We start from the raw sequence: 15409 nt of genomic DNA on the forward strand, positions 1-15409 counted from the left end.
TACCCTCACTAAGAACATATCTTTAAAAAATTGCTAACTAAACAATCAAACAAAAGAAACCTAAAACCTATTAAATTTATTGTTCTTGCAATTCAACTTATAATTAATCTACATATAAAAATTTGTTAATAATATTTACATTGTAAACTTTACCTAACTTATAAAATACAAATACAAACAGTATTATTTTATACTATTTGTTACCACCTTTTTAAAAAGTGCCTCTTCTAGTTAATAAAAAATAATAGTGAACAAAAATGCCTAGTAAACAGCGCATTGTAACGGCGCATGTGTGAGACAAATAGTGCGTTAAAAAAGGGGAGGTGGCTGTTAACTGTGGCAGGAAAAGAGCGATTTCATCCCGTACTAAACGATTAGATTTTCATCATGTGTTAATGAGAAAGTCGCCGCAAAAAAACAAATTAATGTTGCCCTCATTCGTATTAAACACCTTTTACCTATTTTCAGTAGTTACGATTCTTCTCACCCCATAATTTCAGATACACCACACATTTAAAATAAGCAAACCTAACTCTCCTATATATTTAAATATATAAAAACAAATAAAAAGGAACCCCCATTATCTATTATTGGGAAGAGAATCTAAAAGTTGCTGCTTTCAATAGTGGAGAAGGAGGGACCTATTTTGGGTAGAACCTAAAAGTAAATTATATTCATATCTAATTTTATTTTGTTATATTATTATTTATATCTATTCGTATATTTCCATGTGTTTGATGTGTATGGCATCAAAATATTATGGAACTAATTTTTATGGCATCAGGGTTTTTAGGTGTTGTGTGCAAATGGAAGCATAACGCGTGGATGATGTTGTTCCATGTGTCATAGATTTCTAATCCCAATGCAAGGTAGTAATGGGTGAGCATGTGTTGGTAGCATATAAGGCAAAGACATGAAGCATATACAAGACATGACACTTTAAAGATACTTTGAGGAAGCTATGGAGACTTCCAACCAAAGATCTCATCATATAATGCAAAGATGTGAAGCATATATAAAGCATGACGCTTTAAAGATACTCTTGAGAAATCTATGGAGACTTCCAACCAAAGATCTCCTTAGTGTTGGGTACAAAACTTTGGAAGGTTGATGCTTGCATCTTAGGTACAAAGTAGTAGTACTAGAACTACATTTATGTATAAGAAAATGATGCATTAAGATTGGACAGACATGACTATACATGAGATACAAAGAAAGTAGCATTATTAATGGTCCAATGTGCAAGGATGTGGTTAGATCAATCTAAAGATTATATTTAAGGACACAATATTAATTCATTTCAATAATCAAACAATGAGAAATTAATAATTATGATAACACATTCAAATTGTATTAGTCGTCATTGTGTTAATTACATGTATAAACATTATTATCCAATATTTGTATTTCAATTATTATTGAGTCAATTAAGAGGCCTAACTACTCTAGCAAGGAAGTCAATAACTCCTAACCTTTGTGTAGTAGGTCCCAAGAATGATTCTTAGCACTGCCTAGTTTTTTCTTACATGGATATCACCTATGAAAAAATCTTCTATATGTACCAAAGATATGTTTTTCCTCGAGTCAAAACTACACTATTAGGTTGGAACCATACTATTAAGACAAAACCATGCCAAGCAGACCAAATTATGAATGTCATCTTGTACCATAGATAATGAATTACACCTATAACACCTCATTATAGGTGAATACGACTCCTTGTGTATTGCATGATAGTGTCCACCAAGAGATTAATGTCTAGAGAAACACCCCATACATTTAAACTCTTTTTTCTACCTAAATCCCTAATTCCAACTCATGCCTAAAGATCAAATTATCACTAAGTGTGCTTATTTAAGTATATTATTAAAATAGAAAGGATCCATCATCATTCTCTAGCACCTACACACATATTTCATATTTGATACCATCTAGGGCATCTTCCATAATTGCTACACACACAAACACCTCCATTGTTGTGCCTTCATGCAACACCACTTAAGACCATACACCTCCAACAATTTAAATAATTATGTTAGAGACATGCTTCCTATGGGCTTAACCAAGGCAAGATCCTAATTGTGTTGTAGACATCACTTTTCCCCACTTTTTAGACTTGATATGTATTTTAGTAGGCAGTATAGGTGTTGCAAATCACACATTTATGCATGTAAGCATAGATAGCATTTTTGTGAAAGAGCAAGATATTCACCTAGAAGATAATTTCATGCTTTAAATACACTTGGATTTTAATAATTCAATGCAAGTTGTAGTATAGTTAGGGTCTTGTTGATTGGCACTAGTCTTTAGAATAATTTTATATAATAACTTCATGGATTTGATTTGTTTTTAATGATTTTTGTTAAAGTAGGAATTATGATGAAATCGAGAGACGTTTGAGATGGTGTAACACCTTTGAGAGTTATCAAACAAAAACATAGACCTTAAAATGACACAAAAAACTTGTTTTAGTGAATTAAGTGGCCTGGATAGGTAATAAAAATGCAAACAATGCAATGAATATGCAAATGTCAATTTCTAGAAGCATGCAAATATATAATATGTGTATAATATTTTTATTATATTTTTTAAATAAAAAATAAATTTTCTTGCTAAAATAATGAATGACGACTTTTTGAAAAAATTAAATTAAAAATCACATGCACAATTAAACTATTGTTCAAATAAAAATAAAATCTTAACTAAAAAATCTATTAAAATGCATAGATAGTTATTTTTCAAATATAAGGAAAAATCTAAAAAAAATTAAGAAAGTTGTCATTCCTAACTCCTATAACATCAAATTTTTAACCAATCATAGTGTAACAAATAATATATACAATATATTAAGGTAAAAATATAAATCTCAACTTTATAAAAATCAAGTTTATTTTGAAAACAAAAGTAATAATGGTAATAACAATATATAATATTTATTAATTTTTGAGATAAAGATTAAATTTTATTGTTAAAATAATGAATGGTGACTTTTTGAAAAATACACTTAAAAATTACATGTACAATTAAACAACTCTTCAAATAAAAATAAAACAACATAAATTAATTCTTAACTAAAAATTAAAATTTATATTATATATGAAAAAAATAGATTTTTTGCTTTTATCCAATTAAAAAATATATAATAAATAAAATTAGATTAAAACAAAAATAACTCTCAAGCAAATAAAATGACCATCCATATTAATATTATCCTACAACAAGAAGGAGATGTTTGATGAATCACTAACTTAATATTAAAATTTTAGTGATGAGCAACAAATTTATAATTAAATAAAATACAATCAGTGTAAAAACTTAAATGTTATGTGACTTAATATTAAATTTTTAGTGGTGAACATCAGATTTATAAATAAATAAATACAATTAAATACAATAACATAATTGTAATGTGGGTGAGAAGTAACGTATCCAATAGCTCTAGGGACTCCATATATTTTGACGTTATAATGACTTTAATTAAAAAAATAAACTTATACATTAATAAAATGATAATTTATTTAATTTTCAATGAAAAGATCAATTTTTATTATTTTTTTTGCGAAAAATAATCCACAAACTGTCACTTTCCAAGTCTTCCACCCATCTGTCTGAATCAGCGTAGAAAAGCATAGGGAGAGGTAGATATTGAGTGGAGAAAAAATAACACAAAGATAACCTCACGATAAATTCAATGAGAATCCTCTCTCTACACATACACATGCAAAATATTTATAAAAAAAACAGTAAAAATATTTAGGCAGCTGCCACGTAGGCCGGGGTGTTAAAGATGCAGGGACGATAAGCGACGCATGAAGAATTATTGGCGGAGCAGTGCAGTCGGAAGTCGTAGCTATTCTCGTAACTCAATCCGATATTAAATAAAAGACGAGTGGTGGGACCCGCTCCTCCCCGCGCACCAAAGGGGTTCCTGCTAACTTCCGGTGACTTTTGCGGTGGGACCCAGCGGGTAACTAATACATGTATGTAGGGAAGGCTTTGCTTCGTTGACCAACGTGGCCAGCGACGCGTGGCGGGGCCCACGTGGCCCACGCCTTGTTTAAGTCCACGCTATGATTGGAAAAGGAAAAAAAAACGACTAAAAAACCAAAAAAAGAGGTAATTTTTGAAGTACCTAATGTGAAGCCCCCAGCTTAACAAACCTGCTAATGTGAACTAATTAGAGGAGGAATTGCGATTGGCTGACGGTTGCGTGGAGTGACCGGCGGCTAGAGGTGTCAGAGGCGGCCGGCACAATTAGACGAGTATGATTTCCCCCGTTAGCGGCGGGGAGTCGGTCACATGAGGAATCGAGGGCTGGTGTCGGTTGGGGTGATTATAAAGCGAGGGTGTGGTTGGGATGGGAAGAAGCCGAAGAGATTGATTTGTTTGTCTATGTTGAGTGAGGAAGGGAAACCTTTCCTTGCCATGGTATGGTTTGTGTTGAATCAGTGGAATGCTGTGTCATGTGTGAGTTAAATTGTTGTGTATTGCCGTCTGTTCGTCTTAGGGGCGAATTGTAGATACGCTGGTTCGCCTGGTTCAGAGATTTGGAGTTGGAGGTCCATTTTTGTAGCTCAGAATGGGGATGGACGACAACGGAGGCCTCGAAAACATCAAGAACGAATCCGTTGATCTTGTAAGCATAATTCTGCGCTTTCGCTTTGTTTTTTTCGGGTGTACTTTTTCCGCATAGGGCGGCGGAGGAGTCAGGGAAAAATATTGAATTCTAATCGGCTCTGCTTTTTGATTTTTGACTTTGTGTTTTTATTGAATTTTGATCCGGAGTACCGGGGAGTGTGAAAAAGTGTTGAATTCTGACTGATTAGGGTAAGTTTGTCTTGTCTTGAGTCGTAATTCGCCTGGTTTGAGCTTCAGATCTTGGCTTGGGATGGAGAAAATATGTGCATGGCGAGCTCTTTTAAGGAGGTTAAATTAGGCTTTGCAGTGTAGTTTGTTTTGATGGGATAGTTGGCTGAAAAGATCGAAATAAGGGTAGAGTTTTGAGGAAAATGTTGCAATGGAGTCCTCCATTTTTCTTTGGATCGATTTTGTTGTATTTTGAGATTTTTTTATGCGTTTCTCCGAAAGCACATGAATCCTGAGCCGTCTAGAGCAGGTTTAGTTTTAGTTTAGCTGTTATGAGCTCAAATCTGTTTGTCTTAACGATCTACGGGCTTCAACTTGTTTTCTAAATATTTTGCATGGCCAGCGGAATTGTTTTTTTCTTTCCAATTCGGTTTTGGCTGAATAGAATGTGCCTTCCGAGTCGTCGATTCATACTGTCTTTGCCTGTGTACCAGCTCGTAGTGCGCTTTCTGTTTAAGATGATCTGCTGTGATTTTTGCCAGTCTTTTGCTTTCTCTTGTCGCGAATTTTACGGTTGAATCATTCATTACACCAGTCCTTAGCTTTGTACCGCTCAGCTGTATGTTTAGAATTGGAAAATCGTTCGCGTCCGTAAATCTTAGGCGACCGAGGTCTCACGGTCGAAACTTGAAAGTTTAATATTACTTTTTCCACTTCACAAACGGTATGGATCAACTCCAGAATTACAGGAATGCATCTGTACCATACCCGTTACGAAACAGTTTAAACATACTATTTAACCATATATTTCTAAATTTCTTGCAAATTTTCAACACGAACAAAGATTATGGACAGTCTAACCACTACCGAAGTTTTTCTGGAGTCCCTGAGTTGCCATATGTCTGAGTACGGTCTGTATTCTGAAAGCGTAATCATTCTGGGGTTGAGTGGAGCCATAAAGTGTATTGTCACTCAACATTGTACTTACCTGCAAATGCTCAACCCGCTTTAATTTCTTGGACAAGATTTTTCTATAATAAGTCTGCGATTTTTTAGGGTTGATTTTCGTTGCTTGCCGATTAATGCTTTGGCGAGAGTATTAATATTTTATTCATCTGGTGCTTAAGCCATGCGTGCGATTTTTTAACTGGATTTGTTTGGTTGTGGACAGGAGCGGATACCTATAGAGGAAGTATTCGAGCAGCTAAGATGTACGAAGGAAGGTTTATCCGGAGCCGAAGGAGAGAATCGTCTCAAGATCTTTGGATTAAACAAATTGGAAGAGAAGAAGGTTTGGATCTAAACTAATGTTTTCATCGATATATGGATGTTGTATCGAGCGTGCGTACTTGCAAACTCTTTTGTTTAAACCGATTCGGTTTCTTGCATGCTTTGCATTAACTTAATTGTCTATTTCCATGGCGGCTTGTAACAGGAGAGCAAGATTCTGAAGTTCCTTGGTTTTATGTGGAACCCTCTGTCATGGGTTATGGAGATGGCTGCAATAATGGCAATTGCGTTGGCCAATGGATCTGTAAGTACTTTTGGCGAGCATTAAATTTTATACTGTTTGTATAGAAGATAAGTTGTATTTCTTTTATTTAGGGTTTTGCATTTTTCTCTGTTTAGAAGTGTTTGTGATTCTGTTTTTCTGTTTTGTTGCAGGGGAAGCCTCCAGATTGGCAAGATTTCGTTGGAATCATTGTGTTGCTGGTAATTAACTCCACCATCAGTTTTATTGAAGAAAACAATGCTGGTAACGCAGCAGCAGCTCTGATGGCAGGTCTTGCGCCAAAAACTAAGGTATGCATAAATTTACTGCATCGTTTAAATACTCTGTAATGATCAACGTTATAACTCCTGCCAGTTTAACTATTTTCTGCAATTACCAACATTTAGGATTTGTTTTTGTCAGGTTCTTCGTGATGGCAGATGGCAAGAAGAAGATGCCTCAATTCTTGTTCCAGGTGACATAATCAGTATTAAACTGGGAGATATTGTTCCTGCTGATGCTCGTCTCCTGGAGGGTGATCCTTTAAAGATTGACCAATCTGCCCTGACTGGTGAATCTCTTCCTGTCACAAAGAATCCGGGAGATGAAGTATTTTCAGGGTCTACATGTAAACAAGGAGAAATCGAGGCCGTGGTCATTGCCACTGGAGTCCACACTTTCTTTGGGAAGGCTGCTCATTTAGTCGACTCCACCAACAATGTTGGCCATTTCCAGAAGGTAGGTGATTTATATGGAAAATATTACACCTTTTGATTGTAAGCTGCATATATACCCCTCCTTTGAAGGAGTGATTTCTGCTCTTTCAGCTTGGATTTTAGCCTTTATCTACAACTGAAGAAAAGCTTTAACATTTACTTTTATTCTGTAATACAGGTTCTTACAGCAATTGGAAACTTCTGTATTTGTTCGATTGCAATTGGAATCGTTGTGGAGATAATTGTCATGTATCCCATTCAACATAGGAAATATAGAGATGGGATTAACAACCTTCTGGTTCTCTTGATTGGTGGTATTCCTATTGCCATGCCCACCGTTCTTTCTGTGACAATGGCTATTGGATCACACCGCCTTTCTCAGCAGGTACTACTCTTGTGATAGACAATTGACTCACTTGATATGATTGGAGTACTTTTAAAGACTGCATACAGTTGTTTGCTTTGAAGCTTAGAAGACTGCATAATGTGATGTTCAGGGTGCTATTACAAAAAGAATGACTGCTATTGAAGAAATGGCTGGAATGGATGTTCTATGCAGTGATAAGACTGGAACCCTTACACTCAACAAGCTGTCAGTTGATAAAAATCTTATTGAGGTAGTGTCCATATATGATAAGATATTGTTCAAGCTGCATCTAGCTGCTTTTGATGTTCTGTTTTTGTTGTGTATGGTTTGGCTGTTAATTAACAAAGCCTAGTAACCCTTTTTGTAGAATCTGTTCTTTCGCTCACTGTTACATGATATGTGTCAGTATAGATTACGAAATTCTCATTTGAAATCAATACAGGTATTCGCAAAAGGTGTCGACAAGGAAACAGTATTACTACTTGCAGCTAGAGCTTCAAGAGTTGAAAATCAAGATGCAATTGATGGTGCTATTGTTGGAACTTTGGCAGATCCGAAAGAGGTAGCAACCAGGAACTTGCCTTGTTTTAAATATCTTTTTCGGCTTGTTGACCTTTAGTTGAGATTTTAAATTTTAATATATTTTGTAGACTATTTATGTTGTGATCAGGAATGTTCTTGGAATTGGAATTTATAACTTTGATGTTCTGTTACAGGCAAGAGCAGGCGTTACTGAAGTTCATTTTCTACCATTTAATCCTGTTGACAAACGTACAGCACTTACCTATGTTGATTCTAATGGAAACTGGCACCGAGCTAGCAAAGGAGCACCAGAGCAGGTAAAAGCCAATCTCTATTTTTATATATCATGTACTTGAAATCCTTGTAAATAAGTTCTGCTTAGCGATTGATAGCGCGTAGGTTTCTGCTCTGTTCTACTATATGGTGTATCTATTTTTTCTTATAATTTGACATTTCTGTGGAACAGATTATTGACCTCTGCAAATGCACTCAAGATATGAGAAATAAGGTGCATTCAGTAATTGATAAATTTGCTGAACGTGGACTTCGATCTCTTGCTGTAGCTAGACAGGTATGTTTGTCTTATTTTGGCATCATCTGAGGAGTTGCAAGGTTTATCGAATTTCTGATGTGAAACAAGCATCTTTCAATTTTGTGTAAAATGATTACTGGAATCCTTGCTTAAGGTCTCTTTGATATGCAAACTGCAGGAAGTACCTGAAAAGGCAAAAGAAAGCGCTGGAGGTCCATGGCAATTCGTTGGTTTGCTGTCTCTGTTTGACCCTCCTCGCCATGATAGTGCTGAAACAATTCGCCGAGCGCTTAACCTTGGTGTCAATGTGAAGATGATCACAGGTCTGTGAGTCTTCATTGATTTTGTATGTTTAGGTTTCTACTTTACAGCACTATGTTATCCCAACCAGCACTTAGTTCACACTAGACTTTATGTTTCTCAGGGGATCAGCTTGCTATTGCCAAAGAGACAGGGCGAAGGCTTGGAATGGGTGTAAATATGTACCCATCATCTACTTTGCTTGGTGGATCTAAAGATGAATCTATTGCGGCTCTCCCTGTTGATGAACTGATCGAGAAAGCTGATGGGTTTGCAGGGGTATTTCCAGGTACGCACTTATATTATTCTTAAATGCTTTTAAGTTACTTTTTGACTGGTTTTCACAGGATTCGTGATTACTATTTATTTTTCTATGCACACAGAACATAAATATGAGATAGTGAAGCGTCTTCAGGAGATGAAGCACATCTGTGGCATGACTGGAGATGGTGTTAATGATGCCCCAGCCTTGAAAAAGGCCGACATTGGAATTGCTGTGGCGGATGCAACTGATGCTGCCAGAGGTGCATCTGATATTGTTCTTACTGAGCCGGGGCTTAGTGTCATCATTAGTGCTGTCTTAACAAGTCGAGCCATCTTTCAGAGAATGAAGAATTATACGGTATACATGAAGCGTACACCAACCTTTTGTATCTGAATTTGCAATTGTCTATCTTTGGGCTTAATCCAGAACATTAACCAAAAACATTCACTGATTTGTTTGTCTACAGATATATGCAGTCTCCATCACTATTCGTATTGTGGTAAGTGACAAGTTATTTCCAGAAATTAAAATGGCCATTGGAAGTTTTTACCTCAATATATTTTTTCCAGACTGCATATAGTGGACCTGAAAATTTGTTAATGTGCTTCTTTTGCAGTTGGGATTCATGCTTATTGCTCTGATATGGAAATTTGACTTTTCTCCATTCATGGTTCTGATCATAGCTATTTTGAATGATGGTTAGTTTCTAAAGCCTTGCAGAAACGTTAGATACTTTGTATATATTTTGTGTTGAAAGTTGAAGCCTAGAGCTAATATTCAACTCTGTATCAGGTACAATTATGACTATTTCTAAGGATCGTGTCAAGCCTTCTCCCATGCCCGACAGCTGGAAATTGAAGGAAATTTTCGCAACAGGTGTTGTTTTGGGTACATATCTTGCAATAATGACTGTGATATTTTTCTGGGCAATGCACGAGACTGATTTTTTCTCGGTAAGTTTGATGGATATTTTACTTGTTAATTCTCCCATGTCCTAATTTGAATTTAAGTTGAATTTTGATTTAGAGTCCTGAATTTATTTTCAATTGGCTTGCAGGACAAATTTGGCGTCCGGTCAATTAGGGGCAAACGAAATGAAGAAATGGCTGCATTATACTTACAAGTCAGCATTGTGAGCCAGGCTCTTATTTTTGTTACACGATCGCGGAGCTGGTCATTTGTAGAGCGACCTGGGCTTATGCTTATGAGTGCTTTTGTAATCGCTCAGCTGGTATGTTTTGGCCCTTTGGGTACACAGCCAAATTATGTTCTGTTTCTACCTACTCACAGAATTGGAGCAAATTGGATTTTTACCAGAAATGAACATGTGACAAAGTATTTTGTTTTTGGCCTTTTCTTCCAGGTTGCAACATTCATTGCAGTCTATGCCAACTGGGGCTTTGCAGATATCAAGGGCTGTGGTTGGGGCTGGGCAGGAGTTATTTGGCTCTACAGTCTGGTGTTTTATGTGCCTCTGGACCTATTGAAGTTTGCCATTCGCTACATTTTGAGTGGCAGGGCATGGGATAATCTACTCGAGAACAGGGTAAACATTATGATTTTTTCTGTTATTGTCTGATTTCATAACTAATGCTTCACAAATCTAAAGAAAATAAATTAATAATGTGCTTGGTTGCACTTTCTAAGTTACAAAATGCTGACTATTATTTCTTTGCCCGCAGACTGCATTTACCACCAAGAAAGACTATGGAAAAGAGGAGCGTGAAGCACAATGGGCACATGCTCAACGCACATTACATGGTCTGCATCCACCTGAAAATAATTTGTTCGCAGAGAAGTCGAGCTACAGAGAGTTATCTGAAATTGCTGAACAAGCAAAGAGACGTGCTGAAGTTGCGAGGTATATAATTTAATTGTTGTGTAGACAGAATTATAGGATTTGAGAATTTGTATACTATTCGTTCTACTGGTTCTAATAATTTACTGTCTGATTACAGGCTCAGGGAACTGCACACATTGAAGGGACACGTGGAGTCTGTTGTGAAACTCAAGGGTCTAGATATTGAAACAATTCAACAGGCTTACACTGTGTAACACAGTGCATTTAAGAGTTTTTTCTTTTACTATTCTGTAGCTTGGAAAGAAATGGAGTATGTAATGCATTTGCCCAAGACATGTGCAACCATGGCACATGCAACAGCTCAACTATGTGACTCCTATGAGACTACTAATTTTTTGTAGATTGAATCAACTAATTTTCATCTTTTTCACCTGATATGTTCTAAAAAATGAAAATTGTAGAGTTTTCCAATAAACATATTTTCATTTTTGTATTTGTTAATATTATTCTATTCATATGCAAATTTTCTTTCCATATCTTCTGGGCCCTGCTGTTAATATGTGTGTTCCTTTGAGAATCTTTTTAAAACCTTTACTGTATTGGTGAATTTATACAATTAGAGTAACATTTCTTTCCCAAAGACTTATAATTGAAGAATGGAACTGACATATGAAGCACTGATTGCTCAAACCAGAACAATGAAATAAAAGAGGAGCTTTAAGATGCCAATAAAAATAGTCAGTTGCTCTTACGGAGCAGCTGACTGCTTTAGATTGGAGCTGATCAACAGGGACAAGTGTAACCTTCATGAACTGATGCACTATTCTAGTATAATAATGTCTGACATAGAATCCAGAATCTAGGAACTAGTGTAGGTTAACGACCACTTCTTTTAGTGGTTATCTACTTGGCAAGGAATCAATCACAGAGATAACCATGTGTGCAAACACTCATAAAGATGCTTGCACCAAATATGGGATTAATTTCTTGCCATGTGAAGCTACATTCCCCAAGAGTATCGGTACCTTCTCAGGCTCAGAGCAGGTGGTTTTTAAGGGTTGTAATGAAATCATATTGCTCACTCCCTTATGTCAACAGTTCTCTAGCCTGTACAATAACTACAGGCAGTGGGGACAGTCTGATTTACATGAACTCTGAGGAGTCAATTATGATGATTTCTGGCATCAAAGTGGTGACTTGGAAGAATCTATGCCCTTGTTGAACGAATACATTGAAGCATTATTGTTTGGGTGGGCTGACAAAAGCTGACATCCGCCGTTCCAGCTGGAATAATGCAGCTCCAATTTGTGACCACTGTGGTAATAGGAAGAAAAGTATTTCCCCAAATTTTGTCAGTCGATCTAATTTATATCAGAAATTCTGAATGGGATGAAGTAAGTTTTCTAAATTTAGATGCAGGTTGCATTTAAACGCCAATAGTGGCAATCACTTTAATGATGCTGTGATTGGTATCCCTCAATTTGATGCCCATGTTTTTCAATATCAGGCCTCAAAAACTCTTATGTTAATAGCTTTCATTTTTTTGAAAAGAAGAATAGTCAGCAGAAAACCTGCATAAAAGGGGTGGTATGGAATCCATGTTAGTGGTGACCACTTTATGTAACACGCTATAACGATCACAGGAATTCTGGTGTGGTGATAAGGAAAAAAGCTTCCTTTATAAAGTATTTATACCCTAGAACATCTTTAATGTATGAAACCTTTCAGAACTAACTTTATTTTATAAAAAAAATAAAAAAATATACTCTAGAAATTACTTAGATTTAGATATTGTAGGCGCTGGAAAAAAAATTCCTTTGGACATTGTTTATTGCAGTGTTTCCAGATATTAAGCAGTAAAATTCTCAAATTTCCAAACGATCAGATAATTATTGGGTTTCATTCATTCACGAGATTTTTGGATTAAATTATTCATAAGCAGTTTGACTTGGGGGTGTTCAGTGCTTTAGTTAAGAAGACAATGGCAAGGAATTTGGGATACCTACTCCTACTAGGCAACAAGCACGTCTTAATTCTTTTACTGTTACTAGGAGTTTGCCCACATTTTACGAATCATAGTAAATGATGGTAACAATCAGATTTTCTTGCTCCTAGATATTTGAGTTGTTTTTGGTATTCTCTTTTCCGAATTGGTAAATGAGTTTGTTTCTGAACAACTAGTCTATATTCTATTTTTTACTTTTCTTGGCACGTTTTCAGATGGTTAATTGATCCTTGAATTTTTGTCTTGATGTCATTTTTGTTAGAGTTTCATGTAGCTATCTTACATAAATTTAAATGTGACATTTAATTTAGCAAGTCGTTGTCTTGACTTTATTTTTTGATTTTGGCTGCATCTTTTTAACTTTTGTGAGCCAAACAAAGATATTAATAAACTGGCTTTGAATAAACCCAAATGCTGCATCAATGCTGAATTTATTAAATAAACTAAAGTCGTTCCACTTTTTAAAGATGTCTTATATTGATTGGAATAGACGTAGAGAATCGTATAAGTAATTGTCTTCGTTATCTTGATTTTTGGTCTTGACTTCTCTTTTTTTTGGGGGGATCTTTTAAATAGTTTCATTTATTTATCTTAAATGAATTGCTATTCAATATCTCTTTAATTTAGAGATTCAAGAAAATGAACCTTTTTCCTTAATAACTACCTTTAAGAATTATATATTATAGGGAAATGGGTTAGGATGGACAACCATCTTAGAATTTAAATAAATAAAATAAAACAGATTGAAAATAGTAAAAGTATTGTTTTTATTTAAATTATTTTTTATAAATATATAGATTAGTTGTTTTGGGAAATTTGATTTATAGTATTTTTTATCTTTAAAAACTATTCGTCTTTACTTAGAATCTACATAAAATTGGGAAAGTTTACATATAATATCATAACAAAAGGACTCACAAATTTTATTCTCAACAACAAATAATAACATATATTTATAAATACAACAAACCCAATAACCATCTTAAAATTTTGCTAAAGAGTTTGACAACGAATTAGTGTTGAATTACAACAAATTGAGACTTAGTGGTAGGTCTATAATTCTTATATTCACCACTTGATGACACATATACAACAAGAATTCAATTTTGTTAAGGAATTCTTCTACCCCTAGGAATAACTAAGCTTTGATGGACATCTAACATATCTCTATATGACACAAACTTTATTTTGCCTAATGGCCTAGTGAGTACATCAATCATGTTACCATTTGTGTTACAATATTGCATTTCTATCACTTGTGATTGAATCTTCTCTCTAACAAAATGATGTTGAGTTTCAATGTGCTTTGATCTTACATGATAAAATAGATTGTTTGCCAATGTAAACATTTACAAATTTCCCTCCTTTTGTCCAACTCCATCATCCATGTCTCAATTCAAATCCTACAAAAAATCCAATAGAATTTTTCCTTCTATTTCTTCTTATACAAATTCAAAATTATTTCCATATATCTTTCCTTCCACCTATTCATCTAATTTTGATTCGCAATCCTATGTTTATCTTTGGTGCTTCCTTTATTCCACCCATTTAACCTCTATTCTTAACTTAAATCTGTATGCGGGAAAAGCGGGTCGATAGAACTCAATATGTGGAAAACGGAGTCTAAGGAGCCTTGCTCACACACCCACAGGACTTCTTGGTGCAAGCTATGGAGTCATGAAGTATGGCTCAACTTCCCAAGGTTGGTTCCATGGTTCTCTATCTCACAAGGTCCCTCAAACCAATGTCTTTGCTCTCATATCACTGAGCAAAGTGGTTTAGGGATGACAAATGCAAGAACGAGGGATGCTTTTGTTGATTTTAAGATGAAATGCATCCTACGTTATACATGATCCTATAAATGCAATAAACTAGTTATAAGATGACAAGATTAGTAACAAGACTATCCTAGCATGCTATATTAGTCTATGATTAAGCTAAATGATAAGGAAAATACTCTAAACATGCATATTTAGATTAATTCCTATTGAAAAGAGAGGCTAAATGATGAGCACAAATGATATATTAAAGCTTGGATGGATTTTAGTATAAGTGTGATGCTAATGACTTGGATGATGAAAATGGAGGAATGGGAGCTCTATTTATAGCAAAAATAGGGCAATGGATGGTCAGGATTGAAAGAGTTAATCAAGGGTTGAGTTTGAAAGTTGGCAATCCATGTTTGCAATTGTCACCAATGAAATGGTGACAAATGTCAACATAAGACTAGGTTGAGAAGAGAGGTAGGAAGCATTAAATGCTTGAGAAGACCTCATGGTTATCTTAGGGGTAAGGGTTATGGTTAAGTTAGGATTACCCATTGGATAAAGGTTTTACCCAAAGGATAAACTCGTGAGCAAAAGATTAAGGATAATCATGGTCAAAGCAATAAATGCTTGATGAGACCCTTGGGTTACATGGAGGTTGAGTTTAGGGAAATTCTTTAATCATGCTAGAGGGTTGAGTTAACCATTAATGGTTTGGGAGACCTTCAAAGTTAAGTGGTTGAAGCCTTTAAGGGTTTTCAAAGACTTTGAGGGTTTGAGAAGTGACTTCCCTTTGTTTAGGGATGTGACAAAGTTTAGGAAATGGGTTAGGTTAAT

General features: G+C 35.3%; 1 protein-coding gene across 1 annotated transcript; it reads left to right on the plus strand.

Moving 5' to 3' along the window:
* Positions 1 to 4351: 4351 nt before the first annotated feature.
* Positions 4352 to 11231, plus strand: LOC131046844 (plasma membrane ATPase). Its single transcript, XM_057980633.2, has 20 exons — positions 4352 to 4636; positions 5978 to 6097; positions 6242 to 6340; positions 6472 to 6609; positions 6722 to 7036; positions 7193 to 7399; positions 7512 to 7631; positions 7824 to 7943; positions 8098 to 8220; positions 8370 to 8474; positions 8614 to 8758; positions 8860 to 9024; positions 9119 to 9357; positions 9467 to 9499; positions 9617 to 9698; positions 9793 to 9953; positions 10058 to 10231; positions 10364 to 10546; positions 10683 to 10861; positions 10959 to 11231. The coding sequence occupies exons 1-20, from the start codon at positions 4580 to 4582 to the stop codon at positions 11053 to 11055; spliced, it is 2862 nt and encodes a 953-aa protein (XP_057836616.1). The 5' UTR covers positions 4352 to 4579; the 3' UTR covers positions 11056 to 11231.
* The last annotated feature ends 4178 nt before the right edge of the window (positions 11232 to 15409 follow it).

The sequence above is a fragment of the Cryptomeria japonica genome, chromosome 9 (genome assembly GCF_030272615.1).
Source record: "Cryptomeria japonica chromosome 9, Sugi_1.0, whole genome shotgun sequence".
Lineage (NCBI taxonomy): Eukaryota > Viridiplantae > Streptophyta > Pinopsida > Cupressales > Cupressaceae > Cryptomeria > Cryptomeria japonica.